Here is an 18,694-nt window from a genome sequence, read left to right as displayed (position 1 = left end):
AAGATGTGGATCTTTTTCTTTAGTGGAAAATAAAGTAAATAATATTGTAATTTAAATTGTAATTTTTAATATATAGTAACCTTTGTGTTTTATGTTTATATATATATATATATATATATATATATATATATATATATATATATATATATATATATACGTCACACCTCTGTTCATTTATTTGCACTGGTTACAATAGCTGCTCGCATTAAATTCAAGGCATTAATGTTTGCCTACAGAACCACCACTGGCTCTGCACCCTTTACCTAAATTCATTAATTCAGACTTATGTGCCCTCTAGAAGCTTGCGTTCTGCAAGTGAACGACATATTATTGTGGCATCCCAAAGAGGCACAAAATCATTTTCACGGACTTTTTCATTAACTGTTCCCATCTGGTGGAATGACCTGCCCAACTCAATCCGAGCAGCTGAATCCTTACCCATCTTCAAGAAACAGCTAAAAACACATCTCATCCATCTTTATTTGACCCTAGCACTCTCAATTCTAATTCTATTTTATCTATCTGTCTTCTTTTTATTTAAAAAAAAAAAACACACACACATTTGACCCTCTATCAATTGCATATTTATTCTCTAACTGCTAGCTTTTCTATTGTCTATTGACAAAAATGGATTTATTACTTGAGGAACTGTTGTTCTGCTCTATTCTCAGACTGGAGAAGCCTGGCTTTATTCAGATACAGTTATGCGGCTACAACATCACTGGAGCTTATGGAATGGCTTCTGTCCTTTGCTTTAAGATCCTCCAGCACAAGATCAGAATAGTTAATGCGTTTGGGTGGAGTGAAAAAAACAAGCTCTCTCTGCCTCTTAGTGTCCATCATGTGTCATGGCTGCTCCTGGGTTTTGTGTTCTGTCTGGCTGAATCTCCTGCTCCAGCGGTTGCTGTTGCTTCTCTGTCCCTCAGAGGCAGAATGCTCCATAGCCTTCTCTCTCAGTCCGGTTGAATTCAGCCTACATTTCTCCAGACACCTAACACACCTCTGTTTTGTTTTCTCTCCTCACTCTCACGCAGGGCTCAGGTGTGCTTGAATGGCATCTGTCCAGATCAGAGTCCTAAGGCATTGGGACAAGAGACAGACACCTGACCTGAGGAGTCCTTATCCTTTGTTTACTGTTATGAATATAGTTTGTTTTTGGCTAAAATGCCCTTCTTTTTGTAAGGACATTAATCCTAGTATTTAAAACTCTAAATTTATTGAAGTGTAAAGGCCTGTTACGAAAATTAACCATGGTTTTAATTATAGTACAAGTGTAGTAACCATAGTTTTTTTTTTGCTTGATTATCATTGGTATAGCCACAGTTTTACTACAAATATCATGGTTAAACTATGGTTAGTGTCGCAAAACCATGGTTAATTTGTGGTTCCCATGGTTTAACTGTAGTAAAAGTTTTTTTTTGTTTTTTTTGTTAATTTTCTTAAGGGCTACACACCAAGAACAATAACTGTAATGATAACTTTAACTTTAACTTTAACTTTAAACAGATTTAACAGATTTAAAGCAGCAGGTGTCATAACTGAAGCATGTGCTTATAATAACCATAACATTATGTTTATTATAAGAACAGCTGTGGTGTTAACTTAGTAATACTTTTAGAATTAGAATATTGTTTCAAAGTTAAAAGCAGTAAATATTAAAGTATGTTTTACAAGAAAATACTATTTCAGTCTTTCTGCTTCAGAATTTCAAGTTTAATTCAATGTGTTACTTTCTGATTCTTTGTAATTATTTGTGGAAATTAATAGCAATGTCTGAATAAAAATGCAATAATGTGAAAAAAATACCCTGTCAAAAATTGTGAAAATGTTTAGTGGATTGTTTTACAACATTACACAAATCCTTTTTCAAACACAAGGTATGCTTGCTTTTTGATCTTAGTATTTAGTTGTGCACTTGCAGCATAGTCTATCCGCTCTCATGAAACATTTCTCATTTAGCTTTACAGCCTTAAATTCACAGTTTAATCCAGTACACTCTGGGCTCTGTAATAAAACATGCAGTTAGCTTCCAGGCTCGCCCTAAATGTTATGCCATTGCTGACATTAAAATGGACACATTTGATATCTCTGGCTTGTTTGATTACCATGGGAACCAGCAAATTCAGACCGGCCACTAAACAACCAGAGGCTGATGAAGACAAATGTGCAAACCCAGGTTGGCAGAATTGCTTTCTCGGTGAGTGTGATCGGCCACGCTCGAGAAGGCGGAACCAGGAGTTGTGATTTATCGTTTCGTGTTGTCCCTAGACCACCACTGTCTGCTGCCTCTCCATGCCTTAATTACCCCAACCGTGTTTATTAGAATAGTCACACTACCTATAATACATCATCGGCGCTGAGGGGAGTGGGACAGGAGATAGCACTGCTCTGTGTGCTCTTTATTTGCAAGCAGGGCAGCTATTTAGAATTTTGGAAGCATAACATAAATAGCTACATGAAGTAACAGATATTAAAGTTAACATGGATGTTATGTAACTTAACTGGTAGAGGGTACTAGCACTAGTAAGGTCATGGGTTCAATTCAGGGAACAGATAAATATTTACAGATATGGTAAATGCACAAATGTCAATTAAATGCATAAGAGTCATTCTACAATTTAGGGTACATTTCATCTCCAATTATAATAATTTTGGTATTTCTAACTTTTTTTCAGAAATAACATATTTTATCCATAAGGTAAAGCATAATTTTGTATGTGTGTACATTGTTATGGTTTACGATATTTTTATGATTTTAATTCAAATATATATAGGCCTATATCTATCTATCTATCTATCTATCTATCTATCTATATATATATATATATATATATATATATATATATAATTATTATTATTTATTTTCCCCAAAAAATAGAGGGGGTCTTCACTTGTAAATTATATGGGTGTCATTGTATTTTGTATTCCTGTAAAGATATTCCTTTATTAGCATGCCTAAAGGCAATAATTAACAATGTGTCCAGTCAATGTGTGATACTTGTGAATTTTTTTAATACCTGCAATGCAGCTTCAGATATTCTTTGTGAAATGTAGCCTAACTTCAATTATAGATAGAGCTATAAGCTTGATCAGAGTTTTTGTTTGTTTGTTTGTTTGTTTGCCATATGAGAAAGTGAGAGAGTGGCAAGTAAAATGAGCAAATGTTAATTATCATTTTGGACATTGTAGGCTATTTAGAGAAAGCACATTCAGAATTTTTAGCATGTTGTAACATTAGCCATAGCATGTCACTGACTGGACAATCCACAGGTCAGTGCTTATGATTAACCACAGATCAACTCAAACTGAGAAACAAATAGCCTATCACAATCTGAACAACAGCTTCTTTTAAAATAACTGCTTTGTTACAGATTATGCAGTCAACAGATGTCTCACCTAAAGCTAGTTAACATTTAGAAAGGGGCTCAAATAGACAGATCTCTTCTTACCAAATACATGCTAATTGGTATCGCTAAGAAGCCGTACATTAACATACATACTGGCGCCCTCTACTGTTCATGTTTCGGTAGTGACATAAAAACAGCACTTTATGTTTGGTAACGTTAATAAGCATCTTCAATTTACAGTTCACATGGCATTTGTGAATGGTAAAACCGTTTTACATCCTGCAATTTTTAATAGCTACAGAATAACATAACTGCTATTACATACATTTTATGCCCTGTTTATAGCATTTAGTATAATTTAACATTACACAGTACTGCATAATATAATTTACTGTAAAATCCACCACAAAACTGCACAATTATTAACCATCACAGTATTTCTTTGAAGCTGTCATATACATCTACTCTAGTTTATTTTCTTTAGATCACTAGTACTTGTGCAAAACTGGACAGTGACATCAATACACTATAAAGTATCGTGGTGTGCACAGTAGTAATAGCCACTGAAGGAGATGGCAAAAGGTCCCGGCCCAGTCACCGGAAGTGGCGTTTTTTTGTCAAGATGCACCTTCCATTTAGTTTTAATTATCTAGCCAGAGGTCACTGATGTTGTTGGTGTCTAGTTGACACTAATTGGCCTAAGGTGAAGAGAGCTTTCACTATGCGACAGACAGCAGAGGGGTCAGGCGATGAGGTGGGTCGTGGCAAACAGAGACAAGGACGAAAATAACGATGGGGAGCAAAGCGTGCCAATAATATGTGTGCAGACAGTTGCATGCGCTGCCGAGGAAATAGGGCTGTGTACACACAGAGAGTGGAGCTCATTAAAGACAGGCCGATGCAGCGTCTTGGCTGAAGTTGCCTTATTGATTGCTATGGTTTATTTAAGTTAGGACGAGTGGTTGGATTATTTAGAGGATATGAGGGAAGTTTCTTGGAAATGGAGGTATTGATTTTGTCCAAGAAAATCAGGGTACATGAATAGGTGCCACCAGAGCAGAGAGGGAGAGATGGGGTTTCTCTTTAAGGCATAGAGAGATGGCTTTCAGCACGTTTAATTTCAAGTCCTTCCATTTCAAATAAATGCCAACAAAACCAATTTCAACTGTCTTTACAATAACCTTAATATGACCAATTACTTTATTCAATCTTAATTTAATTGAGTGCCTTCATTTAATTTTTAATGAAGTGACCTTTAATACTACTAAATAAAAATAAATTAAAAATATATTATTATAATTATTTATTTTTTATATATTTATAAGAAAACTCTTTATAAATGTTTTAGATAGATAGACAGACAGACAGATAGATAGATATAAAATGTTATGGCCCTTTAATGTTATTGTTTCATTAAAAAAATTGTGTATTATTTTATATATTTTTTAATATATAATATTATATATATAAAACTATATGTGACCTTGGACCACAAAACCAGTCATAAGTGTCCATTTTTCTTTCCATTGATGTATGGTTTGTTAGGATCGGACAATATTTGGCCGAGATACAACTATTTGAAAATCTGAAATCTGAGGGTGCAAAAAAATCTAAATATTGAGAAAATCGCCTTTAAAGTTGTCCAAATGAAGTTCTTAGCAATGCATATTACTAATCAAAAATTAAGTTTTGATATATTTACAGTAGGAAATTTATAAAATATCTTCATGGAATATGATCTTTACTTAATGTCCTAATGATGTATACAATGTATTTTTGGCTATTGCTACAAATATTCCCCAGCGACTTAAGACTGGTTTTGTGGTCCAGGGTCACATATAAGAACTGATGCGATATGATAACAAAATAGCATATAGATAGAACTTATACCTTGTAAGGTTTTGCGGTTTCTTTTTTGGTAGTGTGAATGTCTTATATTCTAAACTCTTAAATGCATTATTCTAAACTCCTAAAAATAAAGGTTCTTTATTGACATCTATGGTTCCATGAGGAACTTTTAATATCCATGGGAACTGTCCATTGCACAAAAGCTTTATAATGGAAAAAAGCTCTTCAGATTAAAAAAAAAAAAAAAGTTCTTTGCACTAAAGAAAAAATGGTTCTACTTCTTTGGGGAAATGGTTCTTCTATGGCATTGCTGCAAAACCCCTTTGGAACCTTTTAGGAGTGTAGTGACTGTCACTGTTCATTTGTGTGTTTTCATCCATCTTAATGAAAGAGTGTGTGCTGTAGTCCAGCTGAAGTCAGCTATGCTCAGCTCAGCATGTGCCTCGCAGGCTCACAGACTCATCACTCCTGTGAAGGACTAACTTCTCTTGGCAGTTCTACAGCATATCAACAAACACCTTGATGTTTGCTAAGAACATAAATATAAATGTACCCTTGTAAGCTGATGGAATACATCATGGAGGTATTTGGATTCACATGAAATCCTCCATGGTGAACTTCTCTCCTCTTACTGCTGGGTTATTTTAAGCTAAAATAAGGAGTGCAGCAAATATAGGCTACAGACTGGCAATTATGCTTGAAATAAAAATGATAACTTGTTAAAGTTACAACACATCTTGTGACTTATGCAGATGGTTGGCTAATTCTCACACTCATTCTCCTGGAGTTACCCACCTTCCACTTCCAGCTGAAATGTCAACAGATCATGATTACAGCATCACATTCAGTGTTCACTCCAAATGTTTCTCTCACCCTGGAAAAAAGAAATATCCTATAGTCATAATTCACTCCAAAATTGTGTCATAATTTATATCATGTTATTTAAACCTATGTGACTTTCTTTCTTTTGTGGACCATAAAACAAAATATAAAAAAAAAATATCTGTGTTGTTATGGTCCTTACGAGAAAAGTCAATGGGGTCCAATATTCTTTTGTCCACTATATTGACAAAACAGTTGAAACATTCTTTAAAATATATATATATTTTTTCCTCACAGAAGAAAGTAGATCATCCAGTTCTAGAATGAGATGAGGATGAGTAAATTATGACAAAATCTTGTTTTTAGTATGAATTTGGGGAATGCAGTTAGTATAAATTAAGTAAAAAAGTACAAGTGAGATGCATATTGTCTGCGTTTATAATTAACAGTTGTTAGGTGTACAAATCTATTGAAAATGTGAAGAATGAACAGGCCCAGTTTGTTGATCAGTTGTATCAAAATACAACATGCTTTAATTCAACACAATGTATACAAAATGTGATATTTTCAAGAAATAAATTTAAAGCAGTTATTTGTATCCACATAATACCATAAAAAAACCTTCAAACATAATTTAGCAGTCTAAGAACTCTCCAGAGAAGCCTCGTGGAAAACACTAATTTATTGTGCCAGTGAATATTATTCTGGTTTCAGGATATTCTGGTACGTCAGTCATGGAAGGACAATATCTGCCTGAGCCAAGAGTGCAGAGATCCTCATAGAGGCTTCCTCTTAAATCCAAACACTACAACAAAAAGGATCATCTCATATAGTGCTGGAATCACACTGAAATATAGAGAGAAAACATGATTGCAAAAAGTTTTTTAAAAGACAGAATGAAAGAGAATTTATTAATAAGACCATTTATATCCACATTTGACTGTTACTTATTTACCGACTGACCTACAGAAGCCAAAGATCCACCAGTAGATGCTGCAGGTCCATTGCTCAAACAAGAAGAAGAGCAAAGCCACAGAGCCACTGGCATGACATCCAATAGCTACAAAGTGATGGTTAAAAAAAAATCTGTTCCAGTAATTTGATTATGGCATATCAGTAACAACTAGAAATGACTAACTGCTATCATTGTGAATACCAATGTAATGGTCAAACGCTGCATTAAGTACCGCATTCGTTTTTGGACTGCTCTAGGATAATAAAGGTAAAGATATCCATCTTCTAAAGTGGACAACCAAATAAGTTGAGCCTGTGGTGGTAAGGATACATAGAAGAGCTTGATTGTTGTTGAACATAGAGATTCCACAGAGGAACCCAACCAGCTCGACAGCAAACAGTCCCAGGGTCACAGATAATCCCACTACAAGGCTGCCCTCCAAAAGAATGGTTAGAAAAGATTAATGAGAATGAGTATGTATGTATGCATGTATATGAATATATGGGGTTAAAGATGAGATGTCCCATTTTGGTGTCTGCCACAACATACAGTTACAAAAGTGATTTTATATACATAGAAAGCATATTAAATGCAAGTAAAGTGTCTATTTTAATGTTCAAATAATGTTTGTGAAAAAAAAAACATGGGTGAAAATGTTCCATCATCATTCAGCGTAACAGATATATTAAATGGGGGGAAAAAAAACTATTTTGACCTGTACTTATTAAAATGTATAAAAGAAAAAGTGATCATACTAAATTTGATTATATTTTTAATTATTAAACACTTCTTGCTGACAAATGGGTCAAACCTAGTGGTTTGAAAGATAGTGGCAAGGATTGGCAAAGATTTAAAATGACAGGTAATTAGTTTTAGGGGCTGCATTGTGATCCTTAAATAAAGTTTTTTAAAGTTTGGGGAATTTAATGTTTATTTAGCAAGGATGATTTAAATCGATCAAAATTGACAGTGAATACTTTTACACTGTTACAAAAAAAAAAAAAATGTTTTTTTTTACTCTTTACTGATCAAAGAATCCTGGGGGGAAAATTACTTGTCATTGGCCTACATACTTATGAAGCAATTGAGAATACACAAGTTATGTTAACGTACCGTGTGTCCTCTAACCTGTATTCTTCATTAGTGTAATCCAGTGGTAGGCAGGCTCTGACACTGTTCTCCTGTGCAATGACGGTTCAACACTTAATCACAGTCCCGACAGCGATGATATCCTGCGATACAACAGTGATTAAACACAGGAGAAGTTCTTACCCGAGACCAGAATATGATGATGACAATTACAAGGTGCGCGATGAGAGTCAGGAAACGGGCTGGCACCAGACTGCTTACCACCGACATTGAACTAAACAGAAAACAACATCATGTGAGACTTAACTGTGCAAACGAGCATAGCACTAAAGCTTTATGCGTCTAGTAAAATAGCGGTTTGCACAAAAGGTGTGACACAAACCGTGGATGCACGTACCAGCTTTCTAAAAGGTGTTAAAACCTGCTAATATAGTTCAGTTGGCGTGCAGAAAGTAAGTTTGTTTCTAACAGATGACAAAGCAGAACATAAATATAACGCTTTTAGGCAACAGTTATACTTATCTACAAAATCTGTGGACAGTCTTTCGCTATAACATTAAGCTTCAGGTTGCTACGACAACACTCTTCTTCTATTTGGGGAATCGGTTATGTACTAAAAATTGTCCATTAAACAGCTTTATGCTGCCACCTACTGGCAGGAGTCGCTATGTGACTGGTTCTCAACGTACAGAGGGGACGCACAATATCTTAATTATTTAAAAACAATTATATTTAGATAAGTCGTTCAATTTTACTTTAGAGAAAATAAATGAAATATTACATGCAATATTACATGCACTTTTTCACTGCAGCATGAAATTCTGGCAAATTAAACACAATTTAAATTCGTCCCATAAACAACTGTCAGTAAACTGGTGGTATTGGCAAATTCTTGAAATTAATCGTGATTAATTATTTTAATATACAGACAGCCCTAATGTGTGGTAGACCTAATAAAAAAAATCTGAAAACAAGCTCATGTTTTTTTTTTTTTTATAGCCTTATTTTAGCAGAAATACAATAGGGGCATTCACTGTTTTGGAGGGAATGAATCAAATATTAACTTTGACAATAGAGGCCTTTGAGTTATTGATAACTTTTAAGAATTATATCTCTAAAGCACTTCAGAGATATAATTTTAATAATATTTTACATTATAATGGCAAACGCCTTTGCTGTTTGGGATTCAGGGTGTGAATCTGTGACAATAGGCACGCACATTTTAAAATGTAATCACTTGTATTATTTTATCCTGTTTGCAACTGTTTTTATTTTTCTTATTATACTGATGAATATTGATCATATTTTATATGATAAAGTTCGTCTGTCTATGAGCAGATCATTGAAGGGGCTGGTCTGCGTGACTACAGCAGGTTTCTATTGGAGCATAGGAAGCCAACTGAAATATCGCGAGATTTACATCCCCACTCGCTGCTGTAAAATGGAGAAGTTATGTTGAGGCGCAACCGAGGTAAGAGCTTAAATTAGTCTTTGTCTGTTTGGTGGAGACGTCTGTGGCTGACTCTACATGACCGTTAACATTATCGGACGGTTTTGCTCGCAAATTGTACGCGTATACTGTGGTTGAAATAAGTGTTTTGGATGGAAAGACCAGACACTTTGCTAATATAAACCGCCATTTTTAATTTGCAGTCAGACTGTCGAGCATTGTGGTGTGTTGTATGCACGCGCGATGTGCGCGCGCATAGACTGAAATCTATTTACAAAATCTATTTTTCCGTAGGCAGAATCTCTTAAATGAAACGTAATAAACATGCATGAGTGAAGATGACGGGGAATTGGCGGATAATTTACACTGTATAACGGTTCTGTAAAGGGATCACGACGAAAAGAGCATGTGAATGTGATAGCATGTGCCTATGTGATAAATGAGTTGAACAATATGAGTTTTTGTGTTGGATTTCTGCATTTTCAGTCCTCACGGCCTTAAAATTAGGCTTCAGACATTGTGTACCCTGGATATGGATGCTCATACCCAGAAATATGAGTCTTCAAGTCCAGCAACAGTCTTGACACCTAAATTCCTCTTATTTGGCCTTTAGGGGTTTACATATTTCCATCCCCAGTAAGTAATCTGTTATGTTGTCCAGCTATAATATACAATTTTCTATCAGAGAAGTATCCACTGTTTATATTCCCCATATGCACCCGCAGAAATCTGTCTCATATGATCTATTATAGAGATTACTGCTGATGGATAATAACTGATGTTGTAAAGTGACCCCCCCTCCCCCCCTCAAAAATACCCATCACATCGATGTATGTAGACATGACCATATTTGTGAACTTTCCACCCTGTTTGTCTTGTTTTAGACTGTAAACTGTTGCTGATAACAGGAATGAAGAAATTAAACCTGTTAATTCCAAACTACAGTATAGAGTATAACGGTCGTTTTCAATGAATGAGAAAAATTAAAATCTAATTTCAGTCATTCCATAAGTGTAATCAATTAATTTTCAAGTTAGTTATTAAGTGAAATAATATTAGAGTGAATAAAACTTATATTTGGAAAATATATATTTCATACCGTATCTTCATATGGTTCATTATTACCTCTTAATGTAGTGCATTAAGAAAAAAATATCCAGACTGATTGCAAAATGCATTAACTTTTCTTTAAATTAAAGTTAGGCTGACAATTTCCATCATATCTCAACTTAAACCTTCAATATTTAATACTTTTAAGTATTATTTCAAATAAATGTGTTTTTAATTTGATAAAGTAGACTTTAGCATCATGTGTGACACGCTACGTTCGCCCCAAATGCAGCTACGCACAAGTGCAGCAGTAAAAAGTCAGAAATTGAGCCGTCCACTGGAAGTCAGTGTTATGGTAGGCCCGAGTGGGGAATGATTCAGCGAGATATTCTGCGTTTCTTAGCTAACCAAGCAAACCAACGCATGCACGAGCATCTCATCAGTCGCCACCGCGCGCGCCTCGCCGGCCACAGTTCATCGAGACGAAGCGCTTGCTGAAGATGTGTGATAATATACGCTACGGTACGGTTGTGTCGGCGTGCAAGCGCTGTGACAGACGCTGATTTTGTGAGCTAGAGTTCTGAGGGGAGTGAGCGGGTTTGCCGGAGCAGGCCGGGCTGAGCCGGGCTCTAGATTAGTCCAGAGCATGTGAGCAGCTTGGAGGAAAAACATAGACCTGTGTAGCTTCGCTCCTGACGTATTCCGCCACAGTCGAGCCGCATATTAAGGATTTGCCGAGTGTTTGTTGGAAAAGAGAGGCTTCGGATGAGATTTTAATAGTGAGTTGAGGGATTGCGGGTTTGTGTTGACATGTTGAGGGGAATTATATGCTTAGTGCCTCGTAGCTCGCGAGCGCATAATCAACGATGTCGCGCGAGCGGCTAACGGTCAATTTTCCCCATAGTCCGCTCACGGTAATTCCGTTGCAGTTTATTCAAAAACTGGCGATCGTTGTGTTTTATTTGCGCCATTTATTAGGAATGACGTGACTATGTTTATCCGCAAAACTTAGCTTGCTGACTGAGGTAGCTTGTTAGCAAAGGAAAAACTAGCTAGCATGTTAGCTGTCTTTTTCCTCAAATTGTACTCCGTTTTATGTCGTCTTTTCGTTACAAATAGTTAATGAAATAACATTTCGAGTAATTAGTTCATTTCCAGAGTGGTTGTGTTACTTTCACTTGTACTTAAATTTGTTTGTTTACGGTGTTATAGTTTCGTTTATGGTGAACGCTTCGGTTAGCTAATGTCATTGTATTTTTCGGTATTGGGTAACGTTAACTAGCTGCTGTGTTGTTCTCTCGACTACAGCACACTTTGGTTCTCTGTCAAGAACTAAATTGGTGTTTTTCTTTTGTAATCAAGTTTGTTTAAATGGCATAGCTAGATAAAGTTTTTGTCAAATGTGTGGGCTCATTTTTCCATGTCAGGTTCCTTGATCACAGGCCAGTGCTTCTCTTTGACTAGGTTCAAGGTCCTAAATTAGTTTTTTTTTTTTTTTCTCAGAAGGAGCCAGTAGGTTTCTAAGAACACTACATTAACATCCTCTTGTTTCAGAAAGAGCAATTTAATTGGTTAAATTTAGTAAGGATGTGTTAGTGAGATGCTAGGGATTGTCTGTGCCCAGAATCCCTGCCCCATATCTGAACCAATGTGGGTTGCTTTTCCCTTGGCTTGCTCTGACTTCTGTTTTCTTTACACCGACCTTGATTTTTATTCTACAGCTAATTAGTATGGGATTGTTTTTGACCATTTCGAAGAAATTGTTTTTTTTTAGATAGATAGATAGATATAGTTTTACATTAATGTCTTCTGAGAGTTTTTGTCTTTGGCAGCAAGATCACAAACATTCTTATATTTATTGTTGGGGATTTTCACTTTCATTTATCTTTTTTTACTTTAGGTTTTGCACATGAAAAATGCCGTTAAGTTGGAATTGCCAAATCATATACCGTAAGTATCTGCTTAAACATGGAGCTGATGAATGTTTACATTGGCATGAACATGTTGGCATTTCAGCCTGCATTTGGATGTTTGATTATTCATATGTAATTGTACACCTCATAAGTGCTTTTCACACTGCGCTTAACCCTTGGTTATCTGCATTCTAAACCCCACTTAACACCAGGTGAAGGAGTGTTTCACGCTTATTATTTAGAAGCAGAGTTAGGGCTGCTTTTGTGGTGTTAACCACACTTTGCGGTGCCAAACTTGTGCCGTATGAACCATTGTGGTGTTAGAATGTTACGGTTACATGTTTAGCAACAAACATCTTGTGCCTCACATGCTTTAGACAGTCACAGAAACACGGTGTGTTGTCTAAACAATAGTATGTTGGCGGGGGAAATGTCAAATGGTGACTGAAAATGTGTTAGTGTGTCAAAGAGACCATTTCAATCTTACCTTTTATAGTCTGAAAAGTCTATTCAGGAAAATCTTGATAGTACAGTTGATAATGCGTAATTTGAGGATTCACAATGCTGGAGGCTTTATGTAAACAGGTCGTGTGCTGTTTTTATTTAGTCAGTGACACTGACAATGCTAATAAGTACATAAATACAGGGTTTAGGAATTAACTGTTATAATAATAACCCAGGATGAAATGCAGGTAAAGTATGAGAAGTGTGAAACATGAAAAAAAGATAACCTAGGATTTTGTTAACCCAGGTTTAGAATGAGCCAGGATTAACTTTAAGTGTGAAAAGTCTGTTGGTCTTTTTTCATATGTGATACTCTGGCAGTGCTAAGCTTAAATGTCACGTGGTGGCATGTAGATGAGTATTATTCACTGTTCGTTTGACTGAGCTTCTCTCTCATCATTTGATGTGTTCTCTGTAGGAATCGAGTGTAGAAATTAGTGACCATGAAGGTTGACAGAAGCAAATTGAAGAAAACCCCCACTGAAGCGGTCAGTAAGCAGGATTTCTGTGCATTTGGAGTATTTGAGGTTGTGTGCACTTGCGTTTCCTCATAGTTGACATGTTCTTGCACTCCTCCTCCAGCCTGCCGACTGCAGGACTCTCATAGAGAAGCTGAAAGGATGCAGCGATGAACAGCTGTTGCTGGAACTGCAGCAAATCAAGACCTGGAACATTGGCAAGGTATATGCCAGCACCTCTAGCATTATGGTGTTTAATATGCATGTTCAGATCTCTAATGACGACCTGTTTCTCTTCACAGTGTGAGTTGTATCATTGGGTAGACCTGCTGGACCGTTTCGATGGCATCCTCTGTGATGCAGGGCAGACAGTGGAAAACATGTCGTGGTTGTTGGTGTGCGACCGACCAGAGAATGGGCAGCTAAAAGCCTTATTGCTGGCGGTGCTCAACTTCACTGCACTGTTAATCGAATACAGTTTTTCAAGACACCTGTACAGCTCTATAGAGGTACCACAACTCCATACTGATACAACGAAACCTGCTTCTGTTAGCCTTAAATGGTTTATTGCGAGTTGATTTTGAGCATTTGCTTTTTTCTTTTTTGTGTCTGTAGCACTTGACCACCCTTTTAGCGTCATGTGACATGCAGGTGGTTCTGTCTGTGCTGAATCTCCTGTATGTGTTCAGCAAACGTTCCAATTACATCACCAGACTGGGCTCAGATAAGAGGAGCCCACTGCTCGCCCGTCTTCAACATCTGGCTGAGGTATGAAAGCTTTACTTTTAGTCACGTCGTCATGTTTCTTTTCTCAGTTTTGATTGCTGAAGTCTAGAAGATTGAAATGGCAAGTCTGAAAGCAGCTGCAAATCAAAGGTCTTTGAAATTCATGTGGCTAATACTGCAGCTGCAGTATGCAGTGTTTTACCTTTTTTTTTTTTTTTTTTTTTTTTTTTAAACCGTTGTCAATTTTAAAAGTTTAATCCATGACTTACATCTTTGATTCTAGTGTGAACTTTTGAATCCTTGTTGAAATTAGTTCAGTTGTTTAGTATCGGTTCTAACCAAAGCAGCATGATGACCTGGTTTTTTTACAGACAGGTGCTTTCATGGTGACATTTCAAGGCTGATGCTTGTTATCTTTCATCCTACACCTTTTCCTGACTCTTTTATTCCTGCTGTCCTAGAGCTGGGGTGGGAAAGAGAATGGCTTTGGTCTTGCGGAGTGTTGCAGAGATCTGCCGATGTCGGTATGCTATTTTGTCCTATTACATATACTATGTCATTGTGAACATAGGGGAAAAAAACATGCTATATTTGCAGCAATTTGAGTTGTGTGTGAGTGCCATTGTTAAGATGTTCATGGTTAAGTAGTAGGGATTACCCAGTGACCCAGGGCTAGGCCCTATTGGGTACTTATGTGGCTTTCTAATTCATAAGTTAGATTTTGTGAACTATGATTTTCTTTTATTTAATAGTCTCTACGGTAAAGTAATTAAAAGGGGTGTTGGTTGGATGTTATATAGGGTGGCCACATGTGCCATATATACGGGACATGTCCTGGCCAGGATTTTTATATTGCATAAAACATCCAAAGTACTTTGATCAATAACATGCAGGTATTTTAAATAATTGACCAATCGTGGCGCGTGAGAAGGTGAGAACGATCAAAGCGATGCAAATACACGCACATGTTCATTCGTTAGACTTGAAGCTGCGCATCGATCATACCAAAGTACCTCGAGAGCGATTTGAAAGCATAAGGAGCCGTCTGCTCTGCTCTCTATAGCTCTTGTGAAATAATGTCATACAACAATCGATCTGCACAGTGCAAATAGCCAAAACCTGGATATTTTAGGCAATATAGAAATCCTGGCAAGGGTGCGTCCGGTAAAAATGGCCCTTATGGTCACCCTAATATTATAGAAAGTTGGATATTATACAAAGTGTAGTTCTGAAATAGTAAATCGTAAGTAATATCAAATTCTATAGTATCATTTTAAAGTGCCTTTAATCATTTAGTGCTGCTTTTTTTGTAAAGAGAACTTTTAATTATATAAAAATCATTTAATGGCATGTTAAAATGTTACTAAAATGGCTATTTATCATATTTTTGGAGCAAGTGAAAAAGTTGACAGGAAAAGTACTAACCAGGGGTGCGTTTCCCAAAAACAACTGTTCGCAAGTTCCGTCGTTACCAATAGAGCTCAATGGAACTAACGACCATAGTTGGCTAACGGTGCTTTTGGGAAACGCACCCCAGGCCGTCCTTGTTTAGTCCTGCAATTTACAAGATTTTTTGTCTGATGCATCTATATTTGTGTTATGCAGAAATATCCACCGAGTGCCACCACATTGCACTTTGAGTTCTATGCAGAACCCAGCTCTGAGGTCAAAGTGGAGAAAAAGGTATGCATGGAGTCATGCTTCCCTTTATTTTGCCATTCTCGTTCAACATTGTTCTTTTTTTTTTTGTTAAGCAAACAATTAATTTCTTTGTGTTTAACCTTTGTTGTACCTTTTTGCCCTCTCAACAGTCGAGCAGTAATACGCTACACTACATTCATATCGAACAACTTGATAAGGTGAGTTCCCCTAGTTGTTTTCATTTGCCGTCCTTGTGGAACAGTTAATGGAAGCATATAGACCTTTAATAGCTATTGATTACACTTGAATCTGATTTTTGCTTTTCCCTGGTGTGCCCTCAGATTTCCGAGAGCCCCTCAGAGATCATGGAATCTCTGACAGCTATGTACAACATCCCTAAAGACAAACAAATATTGCTTTTCACACACATTCGCCTGGCTCATGGCTTCTCTAACCACAAGAGGAGACTGCAGGCTGTGCAAGCCAGACTGCATGCCATCTCCATACTCGGTGAGTTGACCCCTCTGGTACCGACCAAAATAAGTACAGGTATTTATTTTCATGAAACGGCACTAGGTTCTTGCCTTCTGTCTGGTGAGGCTGATGTTATGTTTTTTTTTTGTTGTTTTTTTTTGCAGTGTACTCAAATGCCCTCCAGGAGTCAGCCAATAGCATACTCTACAATGGGCTTATAGAGGAGCTAGTGGATGTACTTCAAATCACAGACAAACAGTTGGTGGTGGGTAGCAATTATTAATCTTTATTTCTAACACTATATGGCATATATGTACTTGTTGCGTTATTTAGAGTGATTGCCAAGAATTGGCAGTATTGCACTACTCGTATGTTTTCAAAAAACAGAAAAGATGCTTTTAGATTTATTTAATTTATGAACCAATTGTATTGTTACAGGACATTAAGGCCGCCTCTTTGCGCACGTTGACATCCATAGTTCACCTGGAGCGCACTCCCAAACTCTCCAACATTATCGACTGCACAGGAACAGCCTCCTATCATGGATTTCTGCCTGTGCTTGTCCGCAACTGCATCCAGGCCATGATTGGTGAGGAGATAGACTTTTAGCTCTAATTTCTTTACTTGAACTGTTTTCTTAAGTTTCAGGTTTGGGGACATTCTGTTCTTATTTTCGCTTCAGACCCACTTATGGAGCCGTACCCCCACCAATTTGCCACAGCCCTCTTCTCCTTTCTCTACCACCTGGCTAGTTATGATGCAGGCGGAGAGGCCCTAGTATCTTGTGGTATGATGGAGGCATTGCTAAAGGTTGGTACTTTGGTGCTTCCTCATTAATGGAGCATTTAATGAGAAGGTGATATGTGAGGATGTATTGTGAACGGTGCCACTTCCACATCAGGTGATCAAGTTCCTTGGGGACGAGCAGGACCAGATTACCTTTGTGACGCGGGCAGTAAGAGTTGTGGATCTCATCACCAATCTAGACATGGCTGCTTTTCAGTCCCACGGCGGCCTCTCAATCTTTATCTGCAGGCTGGAGGTACTGAAATCCTTCCCTAGCACAACTCGTTCAGCCCCTTGTTTTTCTGCATAGACTATTCAGCTTTTTGCCCTCTGCCCTTTTGTTGACGGAATGTGACCCCATTGTTTCTCTGTGCAGCATGAGGTTGACCTCTCCAGGAAAGAGTGCCCTTTTGTAATCAAACCAAAGATCCAGAGGCCCAGCACAGCTACTGAGACAGAGGACATGGACACAGATATGGACAGTTAGTACCATCTCTGTTATGTTTACTGCATATGGCACTGTATTTAGTTTATCCTTATTCAAAACTGTGTATCGTATCCACACACTGTCTCAACTACACACTAGGCCAGGGTTTTGTAATGGTAATTTGTGGATTTGTTTTCGTGGTTCACGTCCCTGTTTGCTCGGGGTCCCCAGAATCATCCTAACATTATGGTGCTGGTTGTAAGAATGCATATTTTATATCCCCCATTTTAGGCTCATTCATAAATAAAATAAAAAAATCCTGCATTATTCATAAAATCTGGTTAATATTGTTATTCTGGTTACACAACAAACTGTATCTGGCATTTCATTCAACACTCCTATGGCTTCTCTTTGGGCTACCCCATCAAGCAAGTAAATGCTAAGAACATATATTCCAAGTCTTCTGAAGCTATATGATTGAAAGTAATGGTTTGCAATCGCATGAGTACTAACTGCATTTTTAAGTTAGTAAAAAATGCTTTTGTCAATGTAGTGTCAGAGGTAGCCATGGAGAGCAGTCCTGGCCCATCCACTTCTTCTGGTTCCAGGGCAGAGACAGATTCGCGAGCACAGAGCAGTGCAGTCAGCACTCCCAGAGCAGGTACAATAAGTATACTTGCAAGTCAGCGGGTCTCTTTTATGTTATTACATGAGAAACTGTGGACAGTTTGGTAATGCATATTTTCTTCTTTCCTAACAGGAGTGCAGTGCATTCCTCAGAGGGCTGCTCTGTTGAAATCTATGTTGAACTTCTTGAAAAAAGCCATTCAGGACCCTGCATTTTCTGACGGCATTCGTCATGGTAAAAACTCTGCATTTAATGATGCTTTAATTTTTACATTGTGGTTAATAGAGCGTTTTTATTTGCTGAAAGTGATATTCATTGCCTTTGTGCACTCTTTATAGTAATGGATGGGTCCCTTCCTACCTCTCTGAAACACATCATCAGTAATGCAGAGTATTACGGACCCTCACTGTTTCTCCTGGGTAAGCACATGGAGAACAATATTTTTGTTACTTCTGTTATGTTAGCCGAACTCTTTATGCGCAACATTTTGTAGATCTGTCTTCAAGGTCACAAAGTAGAAAATTGCAACACAGTATGGTTAAAAGGCTCTTTGTGGATTTAATTGGTTTGAATCTT

The 18,694-nt window shown here is 37.3% G+C and overlaps 2 protein-coding genes across 4 annotated transcripts in view; one reads left to right on the top strand and one right to left on the bottom strand.

Moving 5' to 3' along the window:
* Positions 1-650: 650 nt before the first annotated feature.
* tmem107l (transmembrane protein 107 like) lies at positions 651-8,657 on the bottom strand. 3 transcript variants are annotated; one of them, XR_009268856.1, is made up of 7 exons: positions 8,459-8,657; positions 8,245-8,335; positions 8,086-8,153; positions 7,303-7,403; positions 6,981-7,077; positions 5,991-6,863; positions 651-1,075 (listed from the first exon to the last, which is right to left on the bottom strand). XR_009268856.1 is itself a non-coding variant. In XM_058763680.1 (6 exons), the coding sequence occupies exons 2-6, from the start codon at positions 8,329-8,331 to the stop codon at positions 6,794-6,796; spliced, it is 423 nt and encodes a 140-aa protein (XP_058619663.1). In that variant the 5' UTR covers positions 8,332-8,335; positions 8,459-8,657; the 3' UTR covers positions 5,146-6,793. The 3 variants fall into 3 exon arrangements, 1 of the variants encoding a protein (XP_058619663.1); XR_009268857.1 differs by having other exon boundaries at positions 8,101-8,153; XM_058763680.1 differs by lacking the exon at positions 651-1,075 and having other exon boundaries at positions 5,146-6,863.
* A 2,247-nt stretch (positions 8,658-10,904) lies between these two features.
* Positions 10,905-18,694, top strand: part of huwe1 (HECT, UBA and WWE domain containing E3 ubiquitin protein ligase 1) — a 47,073-nt gene continuing 39,283 nt past the window's right edge. The window contains exons 1-18 of the mRNA XM_058763825.1: positions 10,905-11,083; positions 12,462-12,511; positions 13,397-13,466; positions 13,561-13,659; positions 13,739-13,945; positions 14,052-14,204; positions 14,624-14,686; positions 15,768-15,845; positions 15,974-16,021; positions 16,145-16,313; positions 16,442-16,542; positions 16,716-16,866; positions 16,960-17,087; positions 17,179-17,319; positions 17,440-17,545; positions 18,044-18,151; positions 18,251-18,352; positions 18,457-18,537. Of these exons, the coding sequence (XP_058619808.1) occupies positions 13,422-13,466; positions 13,561-13,659; positions 13,739-13,945; positions 14,052-14,204; positions 14,624-14,686; positions 15,768-15,845; positions 15,974-16,021; positions 16,145-16,313; positions 16,442-16,542; positions 16,716-16,866; positions 16,960-17,087; positions 17,179-17,319; positions 17,440-17,545; positions 18,044-18,151; positions 18,251-18,352; positions 18,457-18,537 (1,780 nt within the window). The 5' untranslated portion in view covers positions 10,905-11,083; positions 12,462-12,511; positions 13,397-13,421. The remainder of the gene's footprint in view (positions 11,084-12,461; positions 12,512-13,396; positions 13,467-13,560; positions 13,660-13,738; positions 13,946-14,051; positions 14,205-14,623; positions 14,687-15,767; positions 15,846-15,973; positions 16,022-16,144; positions 16,314-16,441; positions 16,543-16,715; positions 16,867-16,959; positions 17,088-17,178; positions 17,320-17,439; positions 17,546-18,043; positions 18,152-18,250; positions 18,353-18,456; positions 18,538-18,694) is intronic.

The sequence above is a fragment of the Onychostoma macrolepis genome, chromosome 23, assembly GCF_012432095.1.
Source record: "Onychostoma macrolepis isolate SWU-2019 chromosome 23, ASM1243209v1, whole genome shotgun sequence".
Lineage (NCBI taxonomy): Eukaryota > Metazoa > Chordata > Actinopteri > Cypriniformes > Cyprinidae > Onychostoma > Onychostoma macrolepis.
The sequence above is the reverse complement of the archived record's forward strand: the minus strand, read 5'-3'. Positions and strand labels throughout refer to the sequence as shown.